Raw genomic sequence first — 27757 nt, 5'->3', positions numbered from 1 at the left:
TGCATTTTATTTTATTTTATTTTATTTTATTTTATTTTATTTTATTTTATTTTATTCATGTACACTTTAAAATCAGTTTTCCAGAACACAGTATCCCACTGCTTAAATATTTCATCCTGTACTAGTTTAACAAAAATTCCCACATTGTTTTTCCCTGAACATGTTGAGATGTTTTACCCAGAGTGAATAGTTCTGTGATGAACAGGGTACTAGCGATCCCAGAGCAAGCCAATTTACATCCCTGAAAAGACCCACATTTGTGACTTCGGGCATCACACTTGACAATAGTCAATGTGTAAGTTCTCACTGTTTGCAGTTACTTTTCTGAGCATTATTTTCCTGTGCAAATGTTCTCATAAATTCTTATTTTTTAAACTTCATAATGTAGGTATTATTGTGATTCCACTTTCATGAGAAATAAAAGGGAGGGAGGAGAGAGGGATAAATTGGGAGTTTGGGATTAATCAATACAAGCTACTGTGTACAGAATAAATAAACAAGGTCCTACTGCACAGCACAGGGAACTATGTTCAGTGTCTTGTATTAACCTATAATGAAAAAGAATATATATATGTATATGTGTGACTGAATCACTATGCTGTACGCCTGAAACTAACACAACACTGTAAATCGACTATAAGTCAATAAAAAAAATGGGGGAAGAAATGAGGCACAAAAGTTAAGCAACTGACCCTCTGTCATAGGGTTAGCAAGTATGGAAGCCAGGATATGGACACAGAGGTGTAACATAATCTAATTAACCAAATGTTATTTTTAATTAATTGGTTTTTGTTGAAGTGTAGTTGATTTACAATGTTAGTTTCAGGTGTACAGCAGAGTGATTCAGTTACACATTTTCTTTTCAGGCTCTTTTCCATCCATTATATGTTATTATAAGAAATTGAATATGGTTCCCTGTGCTCTACAGTAGGTCCTTGTTGTTTATCTATTTTATGTGAAGTAATATGTGTCTGTCAATCCCCAACACAACTTCCTTTTGATATACCTAATTTTTTGTTTATGTTATGTATATTTCTCTACCACCAGTGAGCCCCAATTATGAAAGAGAAACACATGTACTCACATAGTCACTTTCCCTCAATATTTTGTGACTTCATGAAATGTATATTCATGGAAAGTACCTTTGTACTTTACCTAATATTGTTTTTGAGTGGAAAAAGGAAAATAGTATTTGATAAGCAGCTGAGAAATCTGGGAGGGACTGAGTCTGAGTGGGGAGGGAGGGGCGGGAGACCAGGGTGGGTGACACATGCTTCCAGGAGGGAGTGCAGTGGTGGTGACAGGAGAGTCGGGGGAGGGGACAACTACAGTGGCAGTGAGCTGACTATAAACTACTACATTTGCAATTTTTTTCACTCTTGGCTCATGACTTATTCTGTCATAGTGTATTATTTTAAAATGCATTTTTTCTAATTACATCACTGCTACACGCTCATGAACAAGACATGAGGCTTGTGAAACCACTCATAGACACACCCACAAAGTGTGCCAACTACCACCTCATCACACGGAGTTCACCTCTGTTAACAATTTTGCCAACAGGCAGTGAGAAGAGTTAATGTTCTGACTGTGGTCTGGAACCCAGGGAATTCTCTGGGACACCAAATCATAGCTGCAAATCCTGTGCTGAAAGCTAATGGCAAAATTACAGAAAGCCAAAAAGCAAGACCAATGACACAGGAATTCAAGGACTGAAATTTTGGATCACCTAAAAGTCTTGAATCAATGATACTTTCCCTAATTTGATCATTGTACCAATGCTAGGTAAGAAGATGTTCTTGTTCTTATAAAATGTCTGTGAAATCATTTAGTGATAAAAGGGCATAAAGTTCCAAGTTAACTCCTGAATGGATCAGAAAATGTAATATGCATGCACATAGAGTTGATGAAAACAATAAATGGAACAAACGTGTCAAGAACTGGTAAATCTGAGTGAAAAGACATATAGGAGTTTGTACTGTTCTTGCAACTTTTCTATAAATTTGAATTCTATCAAAATAAGAAGTTTTGGACACTGACCATTTGGATCACCTGACCAGGCAAAGAGGTTTAGATTGTCACTGAAATGACAGGCCAGCCAAGAAACAAGCACCACTCGGAGGGTTGGAGTCCTCAGATTTATTACACCAGTGGGCCAGAGGGGCTTCTGCTCTGAAGTGCTAAGCATCTCCGAGATCTGTGCATAGGGTTTTATAGGGTTAATTACAAGCTTGGGGTATTCAGCCAATAGGCATGAAACAGCTTTAGCAGCATCATTATCACAAAAGTAGAGGCAGGGAGGCAGCAAACCAACACTTCAAGGCCAGATATGTCTCTTTGAAAACCCAGCTGGCTAGCAAAAAGGCATGAACAGCAAACCAACACTAATTAACTTAGATTTACGAGTTAGCCCAGCAGAACTCAGATCAGTAATCCGACACTTCTTACTCTTAGATTTGTAAGTTATCTTGTTAGCCCAGCCTGGCTTTTCCTTCATAAGATCTCTACACTAGATAAGACCCTGGCTGAGGCCACAGGGTGCTGAAATCACTCCCAGAAGAGGGAGGTTGTAAGCTGTGGTTTCTGACCAGCAGAAGTCCCACCGAGATGGAATGAATTACTCGAGAGTCTGTGGAAAGTCAAGAGAGCGAGAGGGAGTCAGGGACCAACTCCAGGAGCCTCTCAAATGCCCCCACATTTATCGACAAAGGAGAAATCACTAACAGTTGTGTGATGGGATGCAGGAATTTAGGGAAAGACAGGGATGGGATCGAGATTGTAGAAGTCACAATGTGTACAAAGGCTTTGTTTATGAACACCTTGCGGAGAGCTGATAGCTTCTCTAAAGTTAGATAGTCTTATATAGCAAAGAAGATTGACAAGGGAAATGGTTAACAGGCAGTGTCTGGCTCAAGGTCATAAGATCCTTGATGTTTTGGTAAATCATGTTCGTGTTGGCACCAGCGAGCCTGACAGCTTATCAGGGCAGAACATATGAGAAACAGCTGCTTAACAACATTCTTCTTGGACTCAGGTGGCCATGACTGTCTTAGGTTGCCCCCTCTGGGGATCTTACCCATCACTGACTAACCAGGCTTCTCACCTCTGAGTCTGCAGCTTTTTATAATTTGTTTACCATTCCAGCCTAAGGCCTCGTTCCTTTGTTCCCACAGTCAGGGGCCTACAGTTTATCCCTAGGGAAGTCATGGGAAGAGGGGAACAAGATACATTCTTACAGCTATGGTAAAGCAGACCACCAGACCAGCCAGTTCCTCATTTGGGGGATAGAAGTCTATCTAACAGCAGGCACGCCCAGCATTTATAGCCAGCCAAGGGCCTGAGTTGCAATGAGCAGAGTGCTATCTAACACCTCAACTATGCTAGCAAGGTGTTGTCTCTGCTTTTTATGGCAAGGAGACAGGAATGCCAAGGAGACAGGAGTGCAGATTCACAGGCTCCTGCTTGCAAGGCAGTTATTAAGCACATTTGCTCTTCTTTAAGGAGACAAGCAGCTGGGGTCGGCTACAATGTGTTAACCCAATCATGGGCTCCCACGTATCCCCCTTTTTTGTTTTGATTGAAGGAGATCATTCTCAATTGCAGAAGGGACACCATCACCTGGCGCTGCTGATTTGAAGAGACACAGAGGGAGTAAATTACCTTGCAGACTATAAGAAAAACACAAGCGACTACTATACAAAATCGAACCATAACCCAGATGCGGAGGTTGAGGCTGGCAGGGTTAAGCCATTTCATATTATCATATAATTCCTGTTCTATATTTGTTTGAGTCTCCTTTTGAATGTAAATGAGCTGCTGATGCAGCTAGGCAGGAAGAGTATCAACATTATTTTGTAAATCAGAAGAAAAGACTCCTTGAAGTTTTGTTTTTTTTTTTAAATAACATCCCAAGAATACCAGGGGTGGTTATATTTAACAGGAGCAATACGTATCTTATCATGTTGCCAATCACACTGCAGGGGCTGGCGATCGGCAATGGCTTGTTGTTAGTCACCGAGCCATTCCAAAGCAGCTTCCAAGTCCTGAAGCCGATGTATAATTCCATCATCAATTTGAGTCTGAGTTACCATAGCCTGAGTAACATTAGTCATAACATGGTTAACAACCTGAGCGGGATGGATTGATTTAGTAAGAAACACCGTTGCTTCTGAAGCAGCGGCAAGAATAACAACGACTGAGACGATAAAAGCAATCAGCCAGCCAGTAAAGCGTTTTGGCCTCCACTTTGAAATTGCATATATACCATGTGATAGAGTCCTGGGGAAGAAAGGCAAAGCAATGCGCCAGAGATGAATGTGCCAGGGACTGTGGGCATGAGAGTTAGGGAGGCATAAAATAGGTCCAGAGAGTCCCCCGTCTGTCCAGGTTACTTGGGAGGTGGCCGGAGGGCCAAAACCAATAAGAGTATGATTAGCAGAAAGATAGCCTTGTGGGCCCCAATAATAGACTAAATAGTTAAAAAGTGGGGCTCCACGGGTACTGGGTGCCCTGCAAGGGACCCAGGAAACGGGATGACTAGGAGGACTCCATTCTTTAGACGTATGACAACGAGCAACAGGCGGAGGAAAGGCTGCAGACGTTGTTTGATTAATGTCAAAGGCTGCGGCAAAAATGAAAGTTAAGTTAGCAGGTTTTGTGCCAGTCTTAGGTACACAATACAAAAAAGTACGGGTCTTAGCACATAAGCCAAAGGATAAAGGGACATTAGACACACAAATGGGGGGGAGGAAAGAGGAGATAAAAGAAGCAGTTTCATTTAACATCATCCAATCACGATTTTCTAACAGGTGACTTTGAGGAGGGGGCCAGGCTCCTCCAGTCCACTGAGTATCATTAGTGCTGAGTGGGGGGTCTGCATCCCACCAAGTGACTGGCCGGAAAACCGGAGGGTCAGTCATATGGGCCCAGTACAGATGGGCCCCTGTACTTAAAGGAAGCAACAGAAAGAGTAAAAGAAGCAACAACACCTGAGCTGATGCATGAGCAATTACTGCTAGATATGCCAGAAGCCTGTATTTTGGAGTGCGAGGCACTTTCTCCTCCCTCAGGACCTTAGTGGCCTGAGAGTCTAATTTCTTTATCTGGCCCGAGAGATTTTAATTGCTACCCGGGTGGAGACTGCTACCCGGGATGCGGCAGAGTGGATCTGCCTCTTCTGTTTCTGCGGGTTTGGTTCTGTTGGCTTCATTGGCTTTGATCTCTGCCGTCCTTCCAGATTTAGATTTTTCATTTCCTCTGCCAGCTGCAGGTCTAGAGTTGGGTGCCTCTGGTTTCTCCAATCCAGGGGATGGCTCGATGAAGGGTTTGACATGATGAGCAGGTAGCCACCTGGGGTCTGAGGGTGAAAGAACACAAGCACAGCCTCGTCCCCCAGGTTACCAATTCAAAAGGGCCTTCCCAGTTTGGTGACTCTAGGGCTAGATCTTTGATAAGAACTTCAGCTTTTGGGCTGTTCTCCGAATGCTGCATACAGTGCTTTTCTGCTGCTGATAAACCTTGGGCATCACAGCTAAGAAAATTAAGGTTGTACAATGCTTTATTCAAACATTCTGCTGGGGGTGTCCCTGGTGGGCTCCTCCTTTTTTGTTCTAACAGCATTTGTTTCAAGGTGCGATGGGACCGTTCAATAATGGCCTGACCTGTGGGATTATAAGGAATTCCAGCCATGTGTTGAACTTCCCAATCTTGACAGAATAGTTTAAATTTTTGAGGTGTATAGCCAGGACCATTGTCCGTCTTAACCTGTTGCGGCTTACCCATGTAGGCAAAAGAGGGAAGGAGATGTTTGATAATATGTTTAGTTTTTTCCCCGGTATGCAGGGAGGCTGAGACAAAATGAGAAAAAGTATCAATGGAGACATGTAGATATTTTAATTTCCCAAAGAACGGGATGTGTGTGACGTCCATTTGCCATACCTGATTAGGGGACAAGCCTCTGGGGTTGACGCCCCTTGATGGATGACTGTTGGCTATTAGTTGACAGTCAGGACAGGCAGCAAAGATTTGCTTAGCTTGTGCCTTGGTGAGATGAAACTGTTTGATGAGGGATTTATAATTTTGGTGAAAAAACTCATGAGAATGTTGCACAGCTTAAAGCCTGGCTAAAGCCAACAAATTGATCAGCAATTTCATTCCCTAATGTCAGAGGACTAGGCAGATTATTATGAGAGCGAATATGGGTGATAGCTAAAGGGTGTGGTCGTTTATCAATGAGGGATTGAAGAGAAACCAAACGAGAGAGTAGGCTTTGATCATTTAAATCTTTGACAATAGCTTTTTCTATATGCTGCACTACATGAACCACATACGAGAGTCTGCAACCATATTGAGGGGTTGGGAAGAAAAAAGTGAAGCCATAATGGCAGCTTTCAGTTCAGCCCTCCGGGTAGAGGGCTGCCCTGAAGTGACCAAGTTTTTCCAGTTTTTATCAAACCACACAACGGCCGATTTAGTATTTTTTCCAGAACCATCAATAAAGACTGTAAGAGCACCTGGAATAGGGGAATGTGCCACCTTAGAGGGTGAAGTGACGTTAAGTAAAGGTAATCGTTGTAAGAGTTTGTCTGAGGGCAAAGAGTAAATGAATTGTCCTGTGAAGTCAGCCAAAGCTGTCTGAAATGCCAAAGACTGTGAGGATAAACGGTTAATGTTCACCAGTGACATTCCAGGGAAGATAATATCAGGGTCGTAACCAGTTAGCTGTTGACAGCGAAGTCATCCTTGGAAAAGCAAATGTGTAAACCGTTGAGTATAAGCCATTAATGTTTTTTTTTTTTTAAAAAGGAATGAGGTAGAAAAAGCCATTCAAGGCACCTTAATCCATTAATCAGCTGTCGTAAGAGACCTGTGGGAGAGTGAGGGGTTGGGAAAAGAAATAGATAAACAGGGTTTCCAATTTGTCAATGAGAAAGCTGCTTTTGCGACAAGGCTTGCTCCACAAGAGCGAGTTCCTGTAAAGCTTCCAGAGTCAGTGTTCGTGGGGAGTCCAGAGCAGGGCCCCCTTTTAAAGTGTTAAACAAATGAAACAATTGACCTGCAGGGATGCCAGGAACTGGACGAATCCAGTTAATGGCCCCGAGAAATTTTTGAAAATCATTAAGAGTTTGTAGATTTTCTGTCTGTAAATAAATAGGTTGAGGCCGGACAGTTCGGTGGAAAACGATGTAACCTAGATATTTCCAAGGTTTTTCAATTTGCACTTTATCTGGAGCTCTCTGTAAACCGAAAGAAGCCCAAGAGGATTGTAGAAATTTAAAAGCGGAGAGCAGCTGTGTCCGCGAAGGAGCTGCTAAAAGAATGTCATCCATATAATGACAGATCAGACGAGCAGGATGCCGAGAGCGGGCTGGAAGCAGAGCTTGGTGAACAAAATATTGACAGATGGTTGGGGTATTAATCATCCCTTGCGGAAGGACTCGCCACTGGAGATGTGAAAGAGGGGCTTGATTATTTACAGTAGGTAGAGAAAAGGCAAAACGTTCTCAGTCTTGCTCAGCTAAAGGAATGGTGAAAAAGCAGCCTTAAGTCAATTACAATTAAAGGCCAATCAGAAGGAAGCATGGAAGGGTAGGGCGACCCGGCTGTAAGGCCCCCATCGGCTGAATGATCACATTGATAGCTCTTAAGTCATGTGTTAATCGCCATTTGCCTGACTTTTTTGGAATGGTGAATGTAGGCGTATTCCATGGACTCATAGAGGGTTCAATATGCCTAGCAGCCAATTGTTCCTGAACTAATAATCGTGCTTGAGAGAGATGCTTCCCTTCCAGGGGCCATTGCTCAATCCAAATGGGTGTGGACGAAGTCCAGACCAGTGGAAGGAGAGCTATCTCAGCAGTGGCCCCTACCCAAAACTGTATAATGACTTTCCATTGTTTCAAAAGGTCGCTACCCCACAGGGAGACCGGAATAGGTAAAATAAAGGGTTAGATATAAGCGACTTTCCCCTCAGGGCCTGTGCATTTGAGCGATTTTTTTCTTTGCATTGGCAGATTTGTTCCCCCAAAACCAGTAATGGCCAATTGATCTACAGATTTTTCCCATTGAGGAGGCCACACGTGTTGTGCAATAACAGAGAAACCTGGGCCTGTATCTAATAACCCATGAACAGTTATGCCATTTAGATTTACAGTTAAAAGAGGCTGTTGAGACTCAATCATTCTTGCCCAGTAAAGGGCTGTGTAGCTAAAGGATGACTAGTTATAGAGCCGGCAAACGTCCCTTCAAGGGGAAGGAGCAGAAGTTTTGCAAGCCGAGTCCCCGGAGAGAGGCACTTCACTGGCAAAGTTAGAATCAAATAACAGGTAAAACCAGAATGCCTTGCTGTGATATCTGAGCAGCCTATGATTAGGCCCTGGGTCCCTTCAGGGAAAGGGCCAGAGATTCCAGTGGAGGCAGAGTATATACAGTCTTGTTCCTTAAGAATTAATTCTGATGTGGAACATAAACCTACCGCAGAGGCACAGATGAAGGTGTTTCCGCAGGACCGGACCGAGGAGGCTGGGTCATAAGACCTGTGTCTGAGCTGACCGGGCAGGACTGCTCCACTTGGGGTTTGGGGTGCGGGAACTGGTGCCCCATTTCCTGTTTCCCGAAATCAGATCGCCATCCTTATCAAATTTAGAGTGACACTGGTTTGCCCAGTGTCTTCCTTTGCCGCACCGAGGGCAGTCTCTGTTAGGTAAGTTTTGAGGTGGACCTCCTTGCCCTCCCTTACTGGATTGGTGGCATTCCCTTTGAACATGGCCAGGTTTACCACACTTAAAGCAGGTCACGGCAGAAGCGGATCTCCTTAAAGCTGCAAGGACCTGAGCATGATGGGTTACAGTCCCCACATTCTGGCAAGCTCTTACATAGTCAGCTATAGCTTTGTTTTGAGTTCGAATACCAGCAAGAGCTGCCTGGCAATCCGCATTAGCGTTTTCATAAGCCAGGTGTTGTAAGAGCATTTTCGCTGTCTCCTGATTATCTACTTGGCGAGAGATGCTCTGTTTCAAATGATTAATAAAATCAACATAAGGTTCCGGGGCACCTTGTAGAATGGTCACAAGGGAGCCAGTAGCAGCTCTGGTATCAGGAACCTCACATCATGCCACGAGGGCAATATCAGCACATTGCCTAAAGGCCAGCCTGCTCATGTGGATCTGCTGCTGAGTGTCGGCTTAATGACCTGCTCCTTCAAGCATTTCTATAGCTATGTCAGTACCAGTATTGGCATTAAGAGCAGCTTGTAAGAGACAGCCTTCATGATATTCAAAAGACCAAACAGCAAATTGAGCAGGAGTTAAGACAGTTTTTACGAGAGCTCTCCAATCCCAAGGAGTCATAATATATGCATTTCCAACCATACTAAATATATCTTTAGTAAATGAACTTTGAGTCCCATTTTCCATTACACTAGTTTTTATTCCCTTGAAAGCCGAGAAAGTGACAGCCTCATACTTAACACCCTGCCCACACCCTGCAATCACCGGGTAAGCATGCAGCTCTCCCAAATGTAAACCTTCTTTAAAACATTGTTCCATAGCAGTTTGCTTATAATCGTACTTCTCAGGAGAGGGAGGAGGAGGCGGTGGCAGTGGCAAACTGATCTCCTGTGAAAGAGAGGCAGACGGTGTAGAAAGGACTGGGGGAGAAGAAGTAGGAGGAGAAGTAGGAGGAGAACGGGATTCAGGGTCAGAATAATTACTCTGCGAGGAAGAAAACAAGGGACAGAAAGCAGTGTGTACCAAACTCCAAGTAGTCACAATGGAAGGGGGGATTTTCTCCCCTTGCTGATACCTACATTTTAAATTCTTACCAACCCATTCCCAGAGTTCCAAATCGATTGTTCCATGGCCTAGAAACCAGGAACAAGTCTCCTGTACCATTTGTAGCAATTTAACAAGTTGATTTTCCGACACGGAGCAGTGAGCTGCTTTCAGCATCTGCTGCAACTTGCTGAGGTAGATCATTTGTTTCTTAGATAGTTGTTAACCCATAGTAAGAAAAAGAAAGAAAAACAAGGCTCTCGCTGAAATCTAGGCACGTTGGCAACTATCCCGAGTGGGCATTGCAGTTCCCTTACCGGGATGAAATCTATGGGGATCCGGATAGTTTGTGTCTCCACGTGAAGCGTGCCGTTCCGTTGCTGTGTAGTCAATCACGTCGGGGTCACCTGTTGTGGGTTCTGGCTGGCAGAAGTCCCACCGAGATGGAATGAATTACTCGAGACTCTGTGTAAAGTCAAGAGAGCGAGTGGGAGTCGGGAGCCAACTCCATGAGCCTCTCAAATGCTCCCACATTTATTGTGTATAATCAAAGGAAAAAATCACAAACAATTATATGATGGAATGCAGGAGTTTAGGGAAAGACAGGATGGGATCGAAAGACAGGAAAGACTCATTGTAGAAGTCACAATGCGTACAAAGGCTTAGTTTATCTTTAGGGAAGTCATGGGGAGAGGGGAACAAGATACATTCCTTAGATATGTTACTTACAGAGCAGACCACCAGCCCAGCCAGTTCCTTGTCTGGGGGATAATAGACTATCTAACAGCAGGCACGCCCAGCGTTTATAGCTGAGGGCCTGGGTCATTGTTTTGCAACAAGCAGAGCGCTAGCTAAAACCTCAACTATGAAAGCAAGGCGTTGTCTCTGCTTTTTAAGGCAAGGAGACAGGAGTGCGAATGCACAGGCACCTGCTTACAAAGCAGTTACTAAGCACATTTGTTCTTCTTAAAGGAGACAAGCAGTTGGGGTCTGTTCCAATTTGTTAACCCAATCATGGGCTCCCACAGTAAATACCAGTGACCCCCAGGCAGCCAGCTCAGAAGCGAGGACTGAGGGAGAGGCATGCCTGCCCTTGTATACAAGGGCCTTTAATACAAGACTCCATACTTCAGGGTTTTAGTTACAAGGTATCAAAGGGGGATTGTGACTGAAAAATAAATAAATAAATAAATAAATAAATAAATAAATAAATAAATAAATAAATAAATAAAAAACATAATCACCCAGAGTTAGAAAAGCAATATAAGGAACTATCTATAAGTTGAAAAATGTAGGGTCACATCTTGTAAAGATTTGTGAGTGAGGTGTTGACATACAGAACTGACTTGACTCACATATAACAATTCAACCAATTTTTGGAGAAGGTATCACTTTCAAAAGAATCACTTGAACTACAAGAGGCTGCTTGTTCAAGACTTAAAACAGCATTTTTGATGGCCATTCCCCCAACTTCTATAAACAGGAAGCAGGTTAAACATCTACATTTGCCCAAAATAGCATATTCTTCAATGTTTTCTCATCTGTGGTTGAGGAGAAGAGTATCTTTCAGAAGATGGAGTCATGAGTCCTAGAGAACCAGGGGTTTAGGAGCCCCTCCCGGGGAGGTAGTGGTACCCACCCTCAGGGCAGGGCCTGCATGTTTTCCCAAAGAGATTACAGACTTGCTCTGTCCCAGGGATGGCCCTGTGACCCCACTGTTTCTTTGTGAAAGGGAGCGTTCATTATGGTTTTCTGGGTTTGTGCAACTCTTGCTTTTTTGTGTATGTGAGCAAAGCAGAAAAATTGTCTTTATAATAAATAGGTTTACAGAAAAGGAAGATCTGCATAGAGACAGTGTTAAGATGATCACAAATCCTGGAGCTGGGGCTTGGGGATTAGCTCTTTGAAGAAGGGGCTGAGAGTAGCTCTTATGCGTGGCAAGAAAAGCAAATATTTTTATCAAGAGGGCAACTGGGTTAGATTGTATTACTGTCAAAGTATCCCCTCTCCTAATGAGTCCATCCTCACAAGACCTCAGGCTGGGCCAAGCAGCAGTTTGGGACCAAGAAATATTTGTAGTGTCGACTGAAAGAAACACACAGCCTAAAAGTTAAGAGTTATGTTTTATTTGGCAGGAGGACTCGAGCCAGGATGACAGCCTCTCAGATCACTCTGAGGGACTGCTCCGGAGAGGTAGGGGAGGAGCTAGGGTATATAGGAGCTTTACAACAAAGACCAGGTAGTTGGAACAATGAAAGATTGCTTGTTATCTAAAGAAAACCAGACATCTCAATGCGTGCTCCTTCTGAGAATACATTTTATGAGCTATCAGGTGGTTCTGACGTTGCCCGCTTTGTTGTGCCAAGATCGTTGTAGATATTGGCTACTGGTCTACCCTGCATCAATAAGTGAAGTTTAGCAGGTCCCAAGGAAACAGAGCCATGAATTTTCATAAGCTAAAAAGCAGTTGGTTGGCTCAGAGAAAGTCCAATGGCACCCCTAATTCTTATACTAACATCCTTTTGGAAGAGACAACAAACAGAGAGGGCAGGAAACTGATGTAAGACACACAGCATGTGTGGAGGTGATGAAGGTCAGTGCCCTAGTGAGTGTGAGATACATAGACATCATGGCACAGAGACCAGCAAGTTGTGACATTTGGTGAAACCCTAAAGAGAGAAATGCTTATATGGCCAAACATCAATATACTTCTATTAGCTCATTTATATAAGACAGTGAATTGAATGACTGAATTAAAAACCCACAAAGAGCAAACCCCTTTTTGATTTTGCAAAAAGAATTATTAGGAAAATACAATTTTATAATGTGGGTGATGCCAAAGGGACTGCAGACAAAGCAACTGGGCAAGTTGTAGGGACTTAAATACAAACTGCACAGAGAGATTTTCTTTAAGGATTCAGGTTAGAATCTGGGGACTCAGGAAGAGACAGCTTGTCTAACTGACCTGGAAAAAAATTGGTGTTATTTAGGAGAAACAGACAATCTGAGAGGAATTTCATAAGTTCCATTACTGTAAACAAAGTAGCACAAAGAAAAAGAAAACAGATCAGAGGAGGTCAAGACGGTGAAGTGGGAGGTCAAGGAGTTCACCTTCTCCCTGTGAAGGAAAAACCGGGCTTGTCTAACAAGATAGCTCACAAGTCTAGGAATGTGAAGGAGAGGCTGGGCTGGGCTAACAAGATAACTCACAAATCTAAGTATTGGAATACTGATCTGAGTTCTGCTAGACTAACTTGTAAATCTAGGTTAATTAGTGTTGGTTTGCTGTTCATGTTTTTTGCTAGCCAGCTGGATTTTCAAAGATACATATCTGGCTTTGGAATGTTGGTTTGCTGCCTCCCCGCCTCCACTTTGTGATGATAATGCTGCTAAAGCTGTTCCTTGCCTATTGGCCGAATACCCCAAGCTTGTACTTTACCCAGTAAAACCTCATGTGCACGTCTTGGAGTTGCTCAGAGCTTCGGAGCAGAAGCCCCTCTGAGCCCGCTGGCATAATACATCTGAGTACTCCAACCCTCCGAGTGGTGCTTGTTTCTTGGCTGGCCTGTCATTTCTGTAACATTTCTGGAGGCCCCAGCGAGATACAATCACGCCGGCCCCTTGTGCCGCTGGACTGGTGGCTCCGGCCGAACGGGATTCGGGATTCCGGCAGCGAACGAGGTGGCGCTGCCCGACGGTATTCCGGGTTCTCTTTCGTGACGGCAACTCGGACCCCGGGTGGCTGGGCTACAACCAGAGCCAGATTCCATGGAGGGATGGACAGACTCACCAGGTGGCCGTCCGGACAAGGTAGGATCCCCCGGGAGGAATCAGGTGCTGTCCCATTGGACAGAAGAGGAGGCGGATCCCCTCCTACAGGCTGTGGCTCTGCAGGCGCGGGCCGGGCCTGGGCCCCTCACTGTGCATGCAGGGGGGGCGCAGAGCCACAGCCGTGGGGCGCTGGGTGGCACGAGATAGGCGGGCACCGGCCTGGACGGAGGGGGCGGGGGCGGCCCCCGAGGGCCAAACAGGAAAAGGCCGCCCCTCCGGCTCCTGTACCTCCCACCCTTCCCCCCATACCAGCACTGAGGGAGGGGGAGGGTGTCGTTGCCCTTTGCGGTAGCCAGGAGCCCAGAACCCACCTGTCCCCCGTGCCCCAGCCTCAAACTTCTGTGCAGGCCGAAAGCAGCGGCCTGAAGTGCAGCCGGGACCGGGTACCCCGCGCAGCCACCCAGGCAGCTGGGGGTCCAGCCTGGACATTTGGACTTCGGATCCCATTAGCTCGCCACCAGGCAGATGCCCAGCTTGAGGGTTTAACTGCAAACCAGGAATTCACCGAAGGCGTGATTTCCCACCCTGTGAGTTCCTAAGGTGGGAAGAGGGTGCCTGCATTCCCCCCAGTTCTGGAGGCCCCTCCACAGCTCCTGGTGGGAGGGAAGCCGTGCTCTTGGTGACAGGAGCCACTGGCCCTGGGCCCGAGGCTGTCCTCTGGCACCTGCTCCCCTCTGCTCTCTTGGGGCCTGGTCATCTGCAAAGTGTGGGATTGGAAAGGTCACCACTTTGAACAGACAGCTCCTCCTAGCATGGTTCTCAGGCGGGGCTTCAGTGTGTGCTTCCTGCCAACCCCAGAGAGCCTGTCCTGGGAGTTGTCCTACAGAAGGACTTCCTGCTAGGACATCTTTCACACCAGCACGGGAAGTGAACGCCTTGCCCTCAGGACCTAGGTCCCTGAGATGAAGGCGGGTCCTCGAGATGAAGGAGGGTCCTCGTGGGCCAAGCAGACAGCCAGTCACAGGGCCCAAGGCTGTTCGCAGACTTACGCAGAATTTGGCATCCCTCCCCAGAGCGGGAGGGGCCGCTCGAGATGTGCCGAAAGGATGCAGGAAGGAATGGAGGGTAGACGCCCAAGAAAAGCGGCCTGTTCAGAAAATGCGCTGGCGGAGGTTGGAGGAAACGTTTCCTCTTTCTCCCCACAGTCTGGCTATTTCTGTATTTCAGTTCATTTGGACTTAAATCAAAACTTTTTGGTCTGGGCCAGAGCTGTCATTTATTAACAGTGTATCTATTGGATCCATTGTGTTTCAAGTTCCCAAAAACCAACGGACTTGACTTTTTAGACTTGCCGGTGGTATACAAAATACTTTGTGGTGTAAAATAACCGAAATGGATAATTTCTTTGTGAAGGATTATTCTCAGAATAGCTATTCTAACTAAATATAATAGTTATCTGGAGCCGATTTCAGTGGAATAAATCTGTCCAGGTTGTTTTTTTTTTTTTCTCTAAATCTATGACATGTAGACATAGTAAGACCATTAAAAAAAAAAAAGAGAGAGAGAGAGAGAACAAAAACAAAAACAAAAACTCATTGCTGGCAGACCTGAAATGAGGCAGGAGCCTCACACACTGGTGGCAGATTATAAATTGATCAAAGGTTTTTAGAAAACAAAATTACCTTGAATATATTAGTACATTTTAAGCACTTCTAGGCATATCTCCTAAGGAAATAATTCCTTAAAATTTAGGGAGAAGATTTCATGTAAAAATGTTTAAAACCAATTATTTATATACATCATGACAAATCAGTGGAATAAATGATGGTGGTGGAGGTCACACGCACACAGAGGTATAGCCATATGATCAAATTTTATGCAGCTATTGAAGTAAATGGAACATTAAACAGCATAGAAAAAAGTCCTAAAATAACGTTTAAATGATAGAGTAGGTTACAAACTTGTCTATTGAAAATTATTCCAGTAAACGTAATAACAATTTGAAGAAACATCACCAAAACATATTGTTGGATGCTAAATGGTTTTCTATTACTTCTCTTCATAAGCTTTTACTCTTTTCCAAAACTTTTAGGTATATAATGTTTTTGAATCAGAAAAAAAAACTTTATAAATTATTTTATAATACAATAGTCTGAAAAAACAGCTTGAGAGCTTTATTCAAATGAAAAATTAGATATTTTTCTAAATTTAACATTTTCCCCCAATCTGAGACCATTTTACATTGAGAAGTTTGGGAGCAGGGCAGATTTTCTGAAGAATAATTTTTATTCTCTGTAGGACCTTGTCTCTGTAACCCTAGGTAAAATATTCTAGAACAGAAGGAATATGTGTCAAAATTTTATAGCAGGAACAACTAGTAAAGATTAAGAACAAAGAAAGTAGAATTAAGTGTTCTTCCAAGACGGATGCACTTCTAATAATGAATAGCTCGGTTTTCTCTTTTGTAAAATGAGGAATTTTGACTGATTAATCTACATATATATTCTTTCATTTCCAACAGAGCATGCTTCTACCGTGTTATCTCCAAAAACTGTAATTAGTCTCCAAATTTGCCTTTGCACAAATAGTCCCTCTGGAGTTACTGCTGTGGGGAGGTGATGAAAATCCTGGTGCCTTATGAATGCTCTTCACTGCACAGCCTTTTCCCCTGTGGCCCACAGTCTCCTTCCAAATTTCTCAACCTCAATTTTCAGAGGTTTTTTACTTTTATGGGAAGTGGAATTATTTTAAATGAATTATTTGTTTAAGCTTCAAGAAATTACCGTTTTGACTTCAAACCGCATAATTTTATTCTTGCTGTTTCACTTTGCTTTATCTTCCTTCAGACACAGGAACGCATTTACCTCCTTGTGTCAATTGTTTTGCACTGCGATCACTAACTGGTGACTGTTGGGGGCTCCACATGTGTTTCACATAAAGTTGCCAGCTTCCTCTGGTGTGAAATAACAGCTTCCTTGAAAGTTAAAGACAAGGTGCTTGCACTTTGTCTAAAAAAAGATAATTGGAACTAATAGAAATTTACAGTAGCCGAAAGTACATCCTAACAGGGAGGCGTGTGGTCGTGGATGAAGGAACAGTGGCCAAGAGTAACTCTCTCCACAGAGAGATTCCATAAAAGAGGACATAACTTCTCTAAAAGCCTCGCTCTCCCCGCAACCCCACTCATCTCTTTAGACTCAGCCCCAGGACCCCTCACCACTCTAACCTCCTTCCCATCTCTTCCTTTCTTGAGGGAGAACCCATCTTATGGTGCCCCAGCCCCACAACCCCAGCACCTGAACCATCACCCCTAGTAACGCCGTAAAAGCCCCAGGAGTGACAGCTGCCAGATATCAAAGCCGTCCTTCTGGGAAGAAGTGAGCAGAGAAGAGGGCACACACTGGTTAGTGGTGACTTAGTTATTTCCTTTTTTTCACTCCCTCAGGGACATGAACACTGGTTCTGCAGCTGCTGCCCCGGCTATGGCTTCTGCCCAACTTCTGTCTCCTCATCACACAGTCACAATGCTGAAAACACTAGCGTGGTGACCAGACGATGTCACGTCCCCGGTGGGGCTGTGGGCACCGTCCAGCCTGGTGCAGGCAGCGCAGAGACTGGACAGCTGTTGAGAATTTTACAGTAATATGAAATAAACTAAATTTATTTTGTTTTCTGCTGTCACTGCATACTGTCAGTGACAACTTACCCTCATGCGGGTCCACCACGTACACCAACCCCACTGGGGATCACTAGTGCCTGGAGTCTACACTCGCCCCTGTTAACTGCGGTCCGTGATTCTCCAACTATTTGGGGGGAAAACAGAGATGTCAGGGGAGGAAGTAACCATGTGCTTCACTTCATGCAAGGCCGCCTTATGTCTGGTGTTCAGATGTGATTACTCAGTGCTTCCTGCCTGAAAAGAACTCAGTTTATTAGTCTGTTTCTTTCTTGGGAGGAAGAGGTAATTATGTTTGTTCGTTTGTTTACTTAATGGAGGCTCTGGGGATTGAACCCAGGACCTCGTGCATGCTAAGCACACGCTCTCCCACTGAGCTACACCCTCCTCCAAAACTCAGTTTGTTAATCTTCTGTTTATATTGAAATATCCCAATGCACGCACAACCAAATGGCTCACTACTTTCTTTGCACCTTAACAGGGTATGGACATTTTCACAGATGATTTTTTATATCATATTTGAAAAGGGACAAAGAATAGTTTTTGTTTTATTTTTTGCCTTGGTGACACAGGTCTATATAGAGACTTCCTTACTATGGAAGACTTGTTTCAAATAGGAGTGTGGAAGTGTGGGGGGTGTCTGTAAATTTGCTGGGCTTTTTTTTTTTTTTTTTTTTACTTAAACTCTATTTTCCACCTTTATTGAGTCAGGAAAGCGTATATTCCTCATAGAACAATAGCTTTTCTACACATAGGCTATTTATAAAGTGTGAACTGGAGGTGTTGTGCCCATATAGAAATGGGCTTCTTTAGGTTGAAATATTTTGATTTTTAAAAATCTTTTTCAAAAAAATTTGTCATGTTTGTGTTTATACTTCAATAAAGATAAATATAATTTTCATTTCTGTCTTGTTTTTTGCAACAAAGCACACTTTGAGGTGTAGTCTTTTTTCCTGCCCATCTGAGAATTTTGACTTGTGTCACAAGTATCGGAATTTAGCATGTAGAATCCAGTGTTGCCTTAGAGACGCAAGGCTTGTCACATGACTCCCAATAGGGTCAGAATTTTATTTTATTCTGCAGTCGTCAACATGGGAACGGTTAACCTGCAAGTTGCCAAGCGGTAAGACTTCTCTTACAATATGCTGTTTGATTTGGATATGGAGTACTAGGAAGTAAATGGAATATTAGGAAATAAATTGTGGTGTGGGTGTAGCTCAGTGGTAGAGTGCATGCTTAGCGTGCACAAGGTCCTGGGTTCAATCCCCAGTCCCTCCATTAAATAAAATAATACATAAATAAATTAACCTAATTACCTCCCCCCAGAAAACAAAACAGACCTCCTAGGACAACTCTGGTTATAGTGTGAGCTCGGGCCAGCCCTCTGAGATGAGATGAACCTCTATGCTGACATCTCTGCTGCCTGGAAAGCCCTGTGCACCAGGTGAGCTCTGCGCTACAGTGGGATGGGGGAGGGGACGGGCATCACCTCAAAGGTGATCAGACCAGGTGAAACCAGGTGTTTGCAAGGCACCCCCTCCAGGCACTCAGGTCGGCTTCCCTGGGGAGGAAGGAAGCCCAGGAGGGTGGGCATGTAGGAGAGCGAGCCTGTTTGCGGCCACTCTGGGCCACAGGGCAAGGCCTGGCCTGTGTGTTCTCTGCGTGGTGACAGGCAAGGGCCAGGAGGTGGGTGGGTAAGCCTCAAGCCTCCCTGGGGCTGGCCCCTCCTGGGAGCCCCTTGCCTGCATGGGAGCGGGGACAGGGCCTGGCACTGATCCCCATGGGAGTGGAGGATCCACCTGGAAGGAGAAGGATGGAGGACATGGGCCCCTCCCAGCCCAGGAGGTGGTGTGTGAGGCCTGTGTGAAAGGGCTCAGCCCCACCCCCACCAGGCTGCAGGAGCCCCTGGGGATGGGGCAGGTGGGGCAGGGCCTCTGCGTCAGGTGCTGGTAATGGATCGTGGTCTCATCCTGAGGGCAGGGATCCTCTGGGCCTGGAAGGACCCCTTGGGCAGCTTGGTACCCATCATAGTCCTGGTGGCTGGGGAGAGCTCAGCGAGCAGAGGCTGGGTCCTCCCCGGGCATGGTGTCCAGCACAAACCAGCGGGCCTGACTCAGACAGGGCCATTGTGGTCTAGCATACACCTCCTTCCCTGGACCCCACAGCCCAGGTCATCCAGACCCTGGCAGCCCTCTTCACCTTTGTGCTCGCTCACCGAAGCACAGCGGCTCCATCTCAACCAGCGTGTGCAGGGTGTGGCCCTGCGCCCCGGGATGCTCTAGAGGGAGATGCACCCAGCCCCACTCTCCTGGAGACTGCACCCTCTGCCTGCTCAGGGCTGGCTGCCCTGTCTCCACCCTGCCTGGCAGGCCGGGGTTACCAGCTCCTACCGGGACCAAAGCCCGCCTGCCCTTGGGAGGTGTGGGCCCTGGTTGCCATGGTGATGCCCCAGCAGTTCCTGATGCAGGCCCTGCGAGTGGGGTCCCCTTACACTGGGACTTGTGCTGGGTGGCATGGTGCAGGTTTGTGTCCAACCTCGGGTGCCTCAGCCTGTCCCTGCTATTTGGGGGGGTGTCACTGCAGAATCACACCCCACATGGGGTTGAGAGTTCTGAGTTCTATCTGTCTATCCTGCTGCCAGCCTTGACCTCCAGAGACCTAGTCCCTCAGCCCCAACAGCTGAGAATCAGCAGGAGAGTGGGAGGCTTGGGCCCAGGCCGTGAACCGGGGCTGGGGAGGCTTGGAAGAACCGCACCATCCGGCACCTGCCGCGTTTGTTCAGGTGGAGATGGCCAGGTTGCTGCTGGCCGGGGAGGAGAGGCCAGGGTAGTGGGCACGAGGCCAAATGGCATCCCCGAAGCCTGGAGGTATGTCTGGGGATTGGGGCCAGAGGACAGGAACAGTGCAGATGGCCCCTGGGTGGACAGGGAGATGGAGTCTGGCTGCCCAGGTGAGATACAGCCCTTCTCTGGCCACTGGGAGGAAAGGCTCCTCAGGGATCAGGGTCGTGGTTGTGTGGGAGGAAGGCCACAGAGGCCTCCTGCACTGGAGGGTGGTGAGTGGTCCTCTTGTGGTCAGGAAGGGGCACGTGGTGATGTGAAGCTGGATCAGCTGTGCTGGTGTGGGGCCAGGGGAGCTTGGGGTGGCAGGTGGGGCCCAGGACCTGGCCACTAAGTAGTGAAGGAGCCCAGAGAAGGAGGTGGTGGCCACCCATTTTCCCCTCAGGAGCCACTGTTCCAGCTCACCTGTGTTATACTAACCTAACTGAGTACAGGGGACACTGAGGAGTCGCAAACTGACTGACACATCAGAGGACACAGCTACCTCCAATCCCCACAGCTTGCCAAAGGGGTGGGTGAGGGTGGGGGTGAGGGCTGCTGGAAGACACGCCCCCTTCCAGTGCGGCAAGGAAGGGCTGTCCAGTTCAGAACAGCGGGGACAGGAAGGCCCCAAGCAGATTCTGCATGTGGCCCTGGTCAGGCGTGTGTACGAGTGGGGATAGCTGGATGACCAGGGAGGAGCGGGTGGGGCGCTTACAGGTGCACTGCCCAGGTGTGACCAAGTAGATACTGCAAGAAACGGCAGAGTGGGGCTGCTCCCATCACACCTGTCTGGGTTCTACCTCCCGTACTGGTCCGACCGCCTCGGTGTTGGGGGGTCAGAGGAGGATCACTGGGACCGAGCCTATGTGATGAGAGTGGGGGACTGGCCCAGGAGGGCGGGCAGTGGGAGGGGTGTGCGCGCGCTGCGTCGCGGCTGATCCTGCCCCCACCGCTGCCAGGTACGGCATCAGCTGGGACAGCATCGTCCTGTAGGGGCAGAGCATCCGCACGGTGCCCACCGTGGACCTGCCTTCACGCTCTGAGTGCGCCACGGTGGTGCTGCACCTGGGGCATGCGCATCGCCTTCCCCGACACCAGGAAGACCTACTGCTTTGACGCGTTCCCCAATGAGCAGCGGGGCGGGACCCAGGGGGCGGGGACCCAAGGGAGGGGCCTCAGCGGGGGTGGGGAGTGGAAGCCTAACGTGTCCCGCCCCACAGCATGGAGACGGTGTCCAAGATCACGTCGCCGGTGCTCATCATCCACCGCACGGAAGACGAGGTGACCGACTTCTCGCGCTGGCTGGCGCTCTCCAAGCTCTGCCCCAAGGCCATTGAGCCTTTGTGGGTGGAGGGCGCCGGGCACAACGACATCCAGCTCCACAGCCAGAACGTGGAGCACCTGAACGGCTGCATCTCCCAGGAGCTGCCCAGCCGGCGCGCCTAGCCTAGCGGCTGCCCAGCCACACCCAGACCTCATCAGTAAGGGGGCAACAGGGCCCCGAGCCGGTCCTGGGGGTTGCACGCGAACCCCTGGGTGCCCCATGCCCTCAAGGCAGCCGGCAGGCAGGGGTCGGGACCTAGCCCAGCCCAGGGGCCGTGGACAGTGTACAGGCGACGGAGCTATGCTTTCATTTCCTTTTGGAAACAAAACGATGGAAAAACGTGAAAACGGAAATTCAGGATTTAAAATTTAAAAAAATAATAAAATAAAATAAAAGGAGAAAATACCTAGTTGGGTAAACCTGAATGTAAAAAAAAAAAAAGGCTAATCAAAGGTAAGAGAGATACGTGCAAAGCTCTATATAAGGTATCACCCACAAAGGAGCACTGGGAAGACTCTAGAACAGCGATAAGAGAGTGTAACAGTAAGAAAATCTAAGAGGATGAGAGGAAGATCGTACCACATATGAGGATAAATGAGGAGACATTTGTCAGATACTCAAAGGACAAGATAACAGTGCGAAAGAAGGAAGCTAAGTCATGGGGATGGTAATTTAATAAAATGCAGGAAGAGCCAAACTGAGTCAGCCAGATAGCTCCCAGTGTGTAGTATTTAGCATTCATCTGTAACGTTATCAATAGCCTGTCCTGGGTGAAACTGATTTTTGTGAATTTCACTTTTTTGCAATCGATCACCACTCCCCACAGGTGACAGTGTATTTGTGACTGGCTTCCTTTATGGAGTCTCTCATGGGTGGCTTTGACAAGGTGACTCCTCTACTTAATTACTGTGTCATGAGACATGATTTCTTAATGTATCTATATGGTGTTCTGATACAGATTTTTAAATGTGTTAATTTACTAAAACCTAGTTTATGCACTTAAAGAACCACAGAGGCTGGAACAATGTCTCTCCTTTCATCCAGAATGCTTAGCTTTTCCATACTGTCTTCCTAGTCCTCCTGGATGTTACCAAACATAAGCTAATGTTTGATACAAAATATAAAGCTGTGAGACAGAAAATGTGTGTTTTGTCCCCAATTCCCTGTATGTATGAGTTAAGATAAGTCCCTTAACCTCTTCATACTTTCATTCTCACTTTCAATCTCTTAGTGTGACAACAGAGATCATGCTCTCTACATATCTCTCAAGGCAGGAAGACTAAATGAAACACAAGAGAGTATTGTCGGCCCTTCTGAACACACATATCAATCTGGGGTACAGCTGAGCCTGACTGTGTGACGCACCTTTCAGAGTGCTACTACCACAAATCAATGCCTTGTGATGCCAGGAACCTCACATCCCCTCCTCTCCTGGAGTGCAGCCAAGAGGAAGCTCTTGTCTGTGCAGAGGGGAGGCTGTCTTCTTCCTTAGACAGCACTGTGCTGGCCATAAAGATTTCTGCCCATCCCTAACCCCTACCTCCACCCACCCTCCCCAGCACGGTATTTGGTTTGCAATTGTAGGCTGGTTTTGAGTGACCAGGAGGCCAGTGACTGGAAGGCAGCATGGTTGGGACTGGGAGCTCTCTGACCTAGCTCTCCTCCTGAGCACTATGCAGCTTAGGCTCTTCAGCAGCAGCGTCCTAAGAGGCTCTGAAAAATGCCCAGCCGTCCACATTCGCTGGCCAGCAAAACACCAGGCACGCGGCCAGTTTGAATGGTACTGGGAAGGCACATGGAGAGAGATGGCTCTTTCCTCCAACAGGCTTTAGAGCTTCCAAGGGATAGTTTGTTTGATTATCATTATACCAGCCAAACACCCAACATCTTGGACCCCCTATAGTTTGTCAGGCACAATGCCTGGCACTCAGAAGGAAAAAAAGAAAAAAAAAAAAAGAAAAGATAAGACATAGCTCTAGCCCCAAAGGATTGAGACTAGATGGCAAAACACCTAACAAAATAATTACCCACAATGGTTATAAACAATAGTAATAATAGTTGTTTTTTGGAAATCCAAGAAAGGAGAGTATGTGTCAAAATACTCAGGGATGGTCTCAAAGAGAAGGTGAGGATGAAACTGAATCTTCTTGAGGGCTGGATCCATTTTGGATAATTAGAGAGGAGTTAGGGAGCAACAGTATGAACAAAGCTTTTTCTGGGAATGTTCCTAGAAAGGCAGAAAATAATTAGGCAGTAAGAATGGTAATGGGGTTGGCAAGATTAGTTAGAAAATTGTTGTTTAGTTGTATATTTAACAACATTCACTCAATATTTGCTGTAAGTGAGGCATCACACTGGAAGCTGGTTATAAAGTGATGAGCACAACAGACCAAGTTCCTGTCCGCTTAGAGCTCACCTTGTAGTCAGGGAGGTAGCCAATAGGTAGGTATGCCAGCACATACATAGTCATTCTAAAATGCTATTATCACGGTGCTATGGAGAAAATGCTCTGTTGCAGGAAGTTTTGAAACCTAGCTAGCTGCCTTGGGGGTGGCCGCACCAAGAAGAGATACTGACTAAACTGAAAGCTGATTGATGACAAGGATCCAGTCACTAAAAGGGTTGAGCAGAAGCTCATTCCAGGCAAATGCAACAGAATACAAGAAGGCCCTAAGAAGGGAAGAGTTTGGCATATTTCATGTGTTACAAGGAAGCCAGGGAAGTTAATTGCATAGTCTTGATGATAACATTTTTGACTTATTTCTTACCACGTAGAATTCTTGACATCTTAATGTTGGAGGGCTCATGTAATTGGTACAGAGTTTGTTAATGAGAACTTCTACACATTATTGTGTAAATTAATTAGATAAGTAGAAGCTGAGGCAAAGAATACTACTTTGATCATCCAGAATGTGAAAAAGAGAGTGAATCAGTATACATTTACTTTAAAAAAGATTAGATGCTTTGAGAATACACGAGTTGGTAAACTTGAGGTTATGAACATTTATGTAAGGCATTCTGTTTGGGTAATTTAAATAAGATAATGATAAAGAAAGAAATAAATTTTAGTTCAAATTATAATATACATTTTCCGTGTAGTAAGAGATACTAGAGCTGGTGATATATTAATTCTTGAGATATTGAAAATGATCATAATGTAGTTCAAGTCCCTTATACTGTTCTGTGATGTGTGAAATGGCAGTGATACTACAGAATACAGAGACGTCCAGACGAGACGACACCTAAAGCAATCTAGACGGCCGAAATCTTAAGCAGTTGACTTCAGTCATTCAAAAGCAATATTTAAAACATTATGTGAGTATACATTTGTGTGGTGTGTATGCATAAAGTTTCTTGACTTAACTAAGCGTCAAACCTACAAGTGAAAATTGTTCCACTACTAATGTTTTACAAGTTAATCGAGAGCATTCTAATATATTAACATCTTCCAAATCGTTGTGTGTGTATATACTGAAACTATAAAGAGGCCCTTTTAAAACTTCCATTGGATTCTTATCCTTTCATCCTTCTGTTTGTGATGATAACAATTGCAGGCTGAAAAGTTAGGTGATGGGCGGCTGCGGCGGCGGCCTGAGACCGGGGTTCCCAGCGCGGCCCTTAGCGCTGTCGCTGCGGGGCCGCGGCGGGCGGGGATCTGGTGGGGCTCGGGCGGGGCCGGGCTCGTCCCCACCCCAGCCCGGCTCCCCGCTGCCCCCCCCCCCCCCGCTTCCTCTCGTGGATGCAGGGGGCCGAGCTCAGGGATGGCGAGGCGGAGGCGGCGGCCGCTCCGTACCGGTTACGGGGAGGCGCCCCCGAGCCAGGCCCGCCGCCGCCCCCGCAGCCACCCTTTCTCGCGCGGCCCGCGCCGCGGGGCTCCCGGCCGCCGCAGCTGACGGTGCTCCGCAACGCGGCTCCGCCGCCGGAGGAGGACGAGGGCGCGGCGGCGGCCCGGGATCGGGGACCCTCGGAACTGCCGTGTCCCCGGCACCGCTGCGCCTTGGACCCCAGGCCTCGCCGCCGGGGTGGGCTCTCGAGCGGAACTGCGGGCCGGCGGCTGGACTGGAGGCGCAGCTGGCGGCTCTGGGGCTCGGGCAGCCGGCGGGGCCAGGCGTCAAGACGGTCGGCGGGGGCTGCTGCCCGTGCCCCCGCCCCCCGCAGCTCCCCCTCCGCAGCCCAGAAACGAGCGACGCGCTGCTGAGCCTGGAGGGCCTGGAGTCGGAGGCCCAGGAGCTCAGCAGCCCGGGCCTCGGAGGGGAGGAGGGGGCGGCCGGCTTCCGCCGCAGCCCCCAGGCCCTGGATTGCCTTCCCGATGCAGGACTTGGTCCCCCAGGGCGCTCTAGTACAGGGAGCAGCAGCTGCAACCTCCCCCGCCCCCGCCCCCTCCTGGGCCCTCCGGCCACTCGCGGGCCCTTCTCCGAAGGGCTCGCTCAAAATCCGCCCCAGTTGCCTCTTTCGCTCAAAGAGCTTCAATGGTGGCTCTGGCGGTGATGCTCCGGCCGGCAAGAGGCCTTCTGGAGATCAGGCTGCTTCAGCTGCGAGCATGACAGACATGCGAGGCTCTGCGGGCCGTGAGCTGGATTAGGAAAGGAAACCCAGGTTGACAAGAACTCAAAGTGCCTTTTCTCCAGTCTCGTTCAGCCCCCTGTTCACAGGTGAAACATTGTCACTTGTGGACGTGGACATCCCTCAGCGGGGCATGACCTCTCCACACCCTCCAACTCCCCCTCCTCCTCCACGAAGAAGCCTCAGTCTCCTAGATGCATTTCCCTGGACTGCTCCCATCTGAGTAGCCGAATCCCTGCACAGCCAGCCCCGGCCACACCTCCAGTGTCCCCTCTATCAGCCCGACTGGAGCAGCTTTGCAGCCAGACTTCGAGAGCTGGAGAAGTGTTGGTATTGGGGGCCGATGAATTGGGAAGATGCAGAGATGAAGCTGAAAGGCAAGCCTGTTGCTTCTTTCCCGGTAGGAGACAGCTCTGATCCTCGTTGTATCCTGAGTCTCAGTTTCCAATCACAGGGTACCGCCCCCCACACTAGAATGGAGGGAGCACTGCAGAGGAACCTTCAGCCTGTGGTATCATCCCAAATTTGAGGGTCACTGTCAGTCAGTAGTGGAGTTCATTAAGAGAGCCATCATGCACCCCAAGAATGGAAGTTTCTCTATATCTTGAGATCCAGGGTTCCAAGACTGCCACCAACTCCAGGACAGCTGCTCTGTCCAGTGTCCCAATTCAGCAATGTCAAATCCCTTCCGCACCTTTGCCTATTCTGAATCCGACAGCTCATCCGGAAGGATCACATCCCGGATGTCCCACTGCCTAAGCCTCTGATTTCTTATATCCGAAAGTTCTACTACTGTGATCCTCACGAAGAATTATACCTGTCTGTAAAGGAAGCTCAATTCATTTCCAAACAGAAGCAAGAGGTGTTGGAACCCTCCATGTAGCGAGGGGCCCCCTGCTGGTCAACGCCGAGGGTAGGCGCGCTCTGCCAACACCGCCCAGCCTAGTCTCCTGGGCAGTTATTATGCACTGGGCCTCATCCCCCACCCTCCCACCCCATGTGTATGCCCCTGATCCAGGCATCTGTTCAAAGAGTTGCCAGGCCTGATCGTGGAGTCCCAAGAGGACACATACCCCAACAGGAAGAAGGGCACATAGACACGAGAGGCTTAAAGAGTACTTGCCAGGCAATATGCGAGCTAATCACTGAGTATATATAAAGACGAAGACACACACGAACAGCTAACTGTGCATCCTTCTTTCCTCTGGCTGATCACCCTGATACTGGACAAATGACAGATAAAGCAGGAAACCAGGGAGAAAGAAAACTTCATCAAAGGGAACACGAAATGCCTTTAATTGCAATAGGTGTGCACTTCAGTAAGAACCGCACTGTGTCCCACGACTTGGACCGTGAGGATGAGGAAAAACAGCTTGCTCTTCCGTTTAGAATTCCATCTGGACCACTGAAAAGTAAATTGTTGAAAAGAAGAAATGAATTAACTAAGGAATTCATTTATCTAAGAGACTGTTCTCCCAATGTTTCACTGAGTTCTACTCATCTATTTTCCCATAAAATAGCTTGGAATAAAAAGAAAGAAGGAAAAATTAGATGAATATTGTTGGACTTTATATTCTACCTTTTATGTAAAACCTTGAAAATTTTATCAATTAAACTTCTTATTGCCTCCTGGGAAATCATAAAATGTAGTATAATTCCTGCAGCATCTCCTACCATGGTCCATGCTGGCCAGACATTTAGTTCTATTTTAACTTCTATTTAAAATCCCTTTACATATTAAAAAAATCTAGATTCTCTGGGCATGTCTAAAATGCAAGAGCTCTGACACAAGACTGTCGAGCAGAAATGCTCTGCCAACTTGGACTTTATT

The 27757-nt window shown here is 47.0% G+C and overlaps 1 protein-coding gene, 1 long non-coding RNA gene and 2 pseudogenes across 2 annotated transcripts; 3 read left to right on the top strand and 1 right to left on the bottom strand.

Annotated features, from left to right (window-relative positions):
* Positions 1-3: 3 nt before the first annotated feature.
* On the bottom strand, positions 4-10879 carry LOC141573806 (uncharacterized). Its single transcript, XR_012500136.1, has 3 exons — positions 10500-10879; positions 10088-10235; positions 4-5356 (listed from the first exon to the last, which is right to left on the bottom strand). It is a non-coding gene; the product is annotated as an uncharacterized LOC141573806 (long non-coding RNA).
* Positions 10880-11090: 211 nt separating this feature from the next.
* On the top strand, positions 11091-17869 carry LOC141573718 (uncharacterized). Its single transcript, XM_074344130.1, has 2 exons — positions 11091-14141; positions 16987-17869. Exon 1 carries the CDS (start codon positions 13223-13225, stop codon positions 14138-14140), a length of 918 nt encoding a protein of 305 aa, XP_074200231.1. The 5' UTR covers positions 11091-13222; the 3' UTR covers position 14141; positions 16987-17869.
* LOC105071230 (alpha/beta hydrolase domain-containing protein 17A-like) lies at positions 15982-21490 on the top strand (annotated as a pseudogene).
* A 3612-nt stretch (positions 21491-25102) lies between these two features.
* Positions 25103-27531, top strand: LOC105071233 (suppressor of cytokine signaling 7 pseudogene; annotated as a pseudogene).
* The last annotated feature ends 226 nt before the right edge of the window (positions 27532-27757 follow it).

Source organism: Camelus bactrianus, chromosome 17, assembly GCF_048773025.1.
Source record: "Camelus bactrianus isolate YW-2024 breed Bactrian camel chromosome 17, ASM4877302v1, whole genome shotgun sequence".
NCBI lineage: Eukaryota > Metazoa > Chordata > Mammalia > Artiodactyla > Camelidae > Camelus > Camelus bactrianus.
The sequence above is the reverse complement of the archived record's forward strand: the minus strand, read 5'-3'. Positions and strand labels throughout refer to the sequence as shown.

Excerpts from the sequence above, each read along its gene's own strand:
- LOC141573718 (XM_074344130.1), top strand. The coding sequence starts at position 13,223 with ATGTGCACGTCTTGGAGTTGCTCAGAGCTTCGGAGCAGAAGCCCCTCT.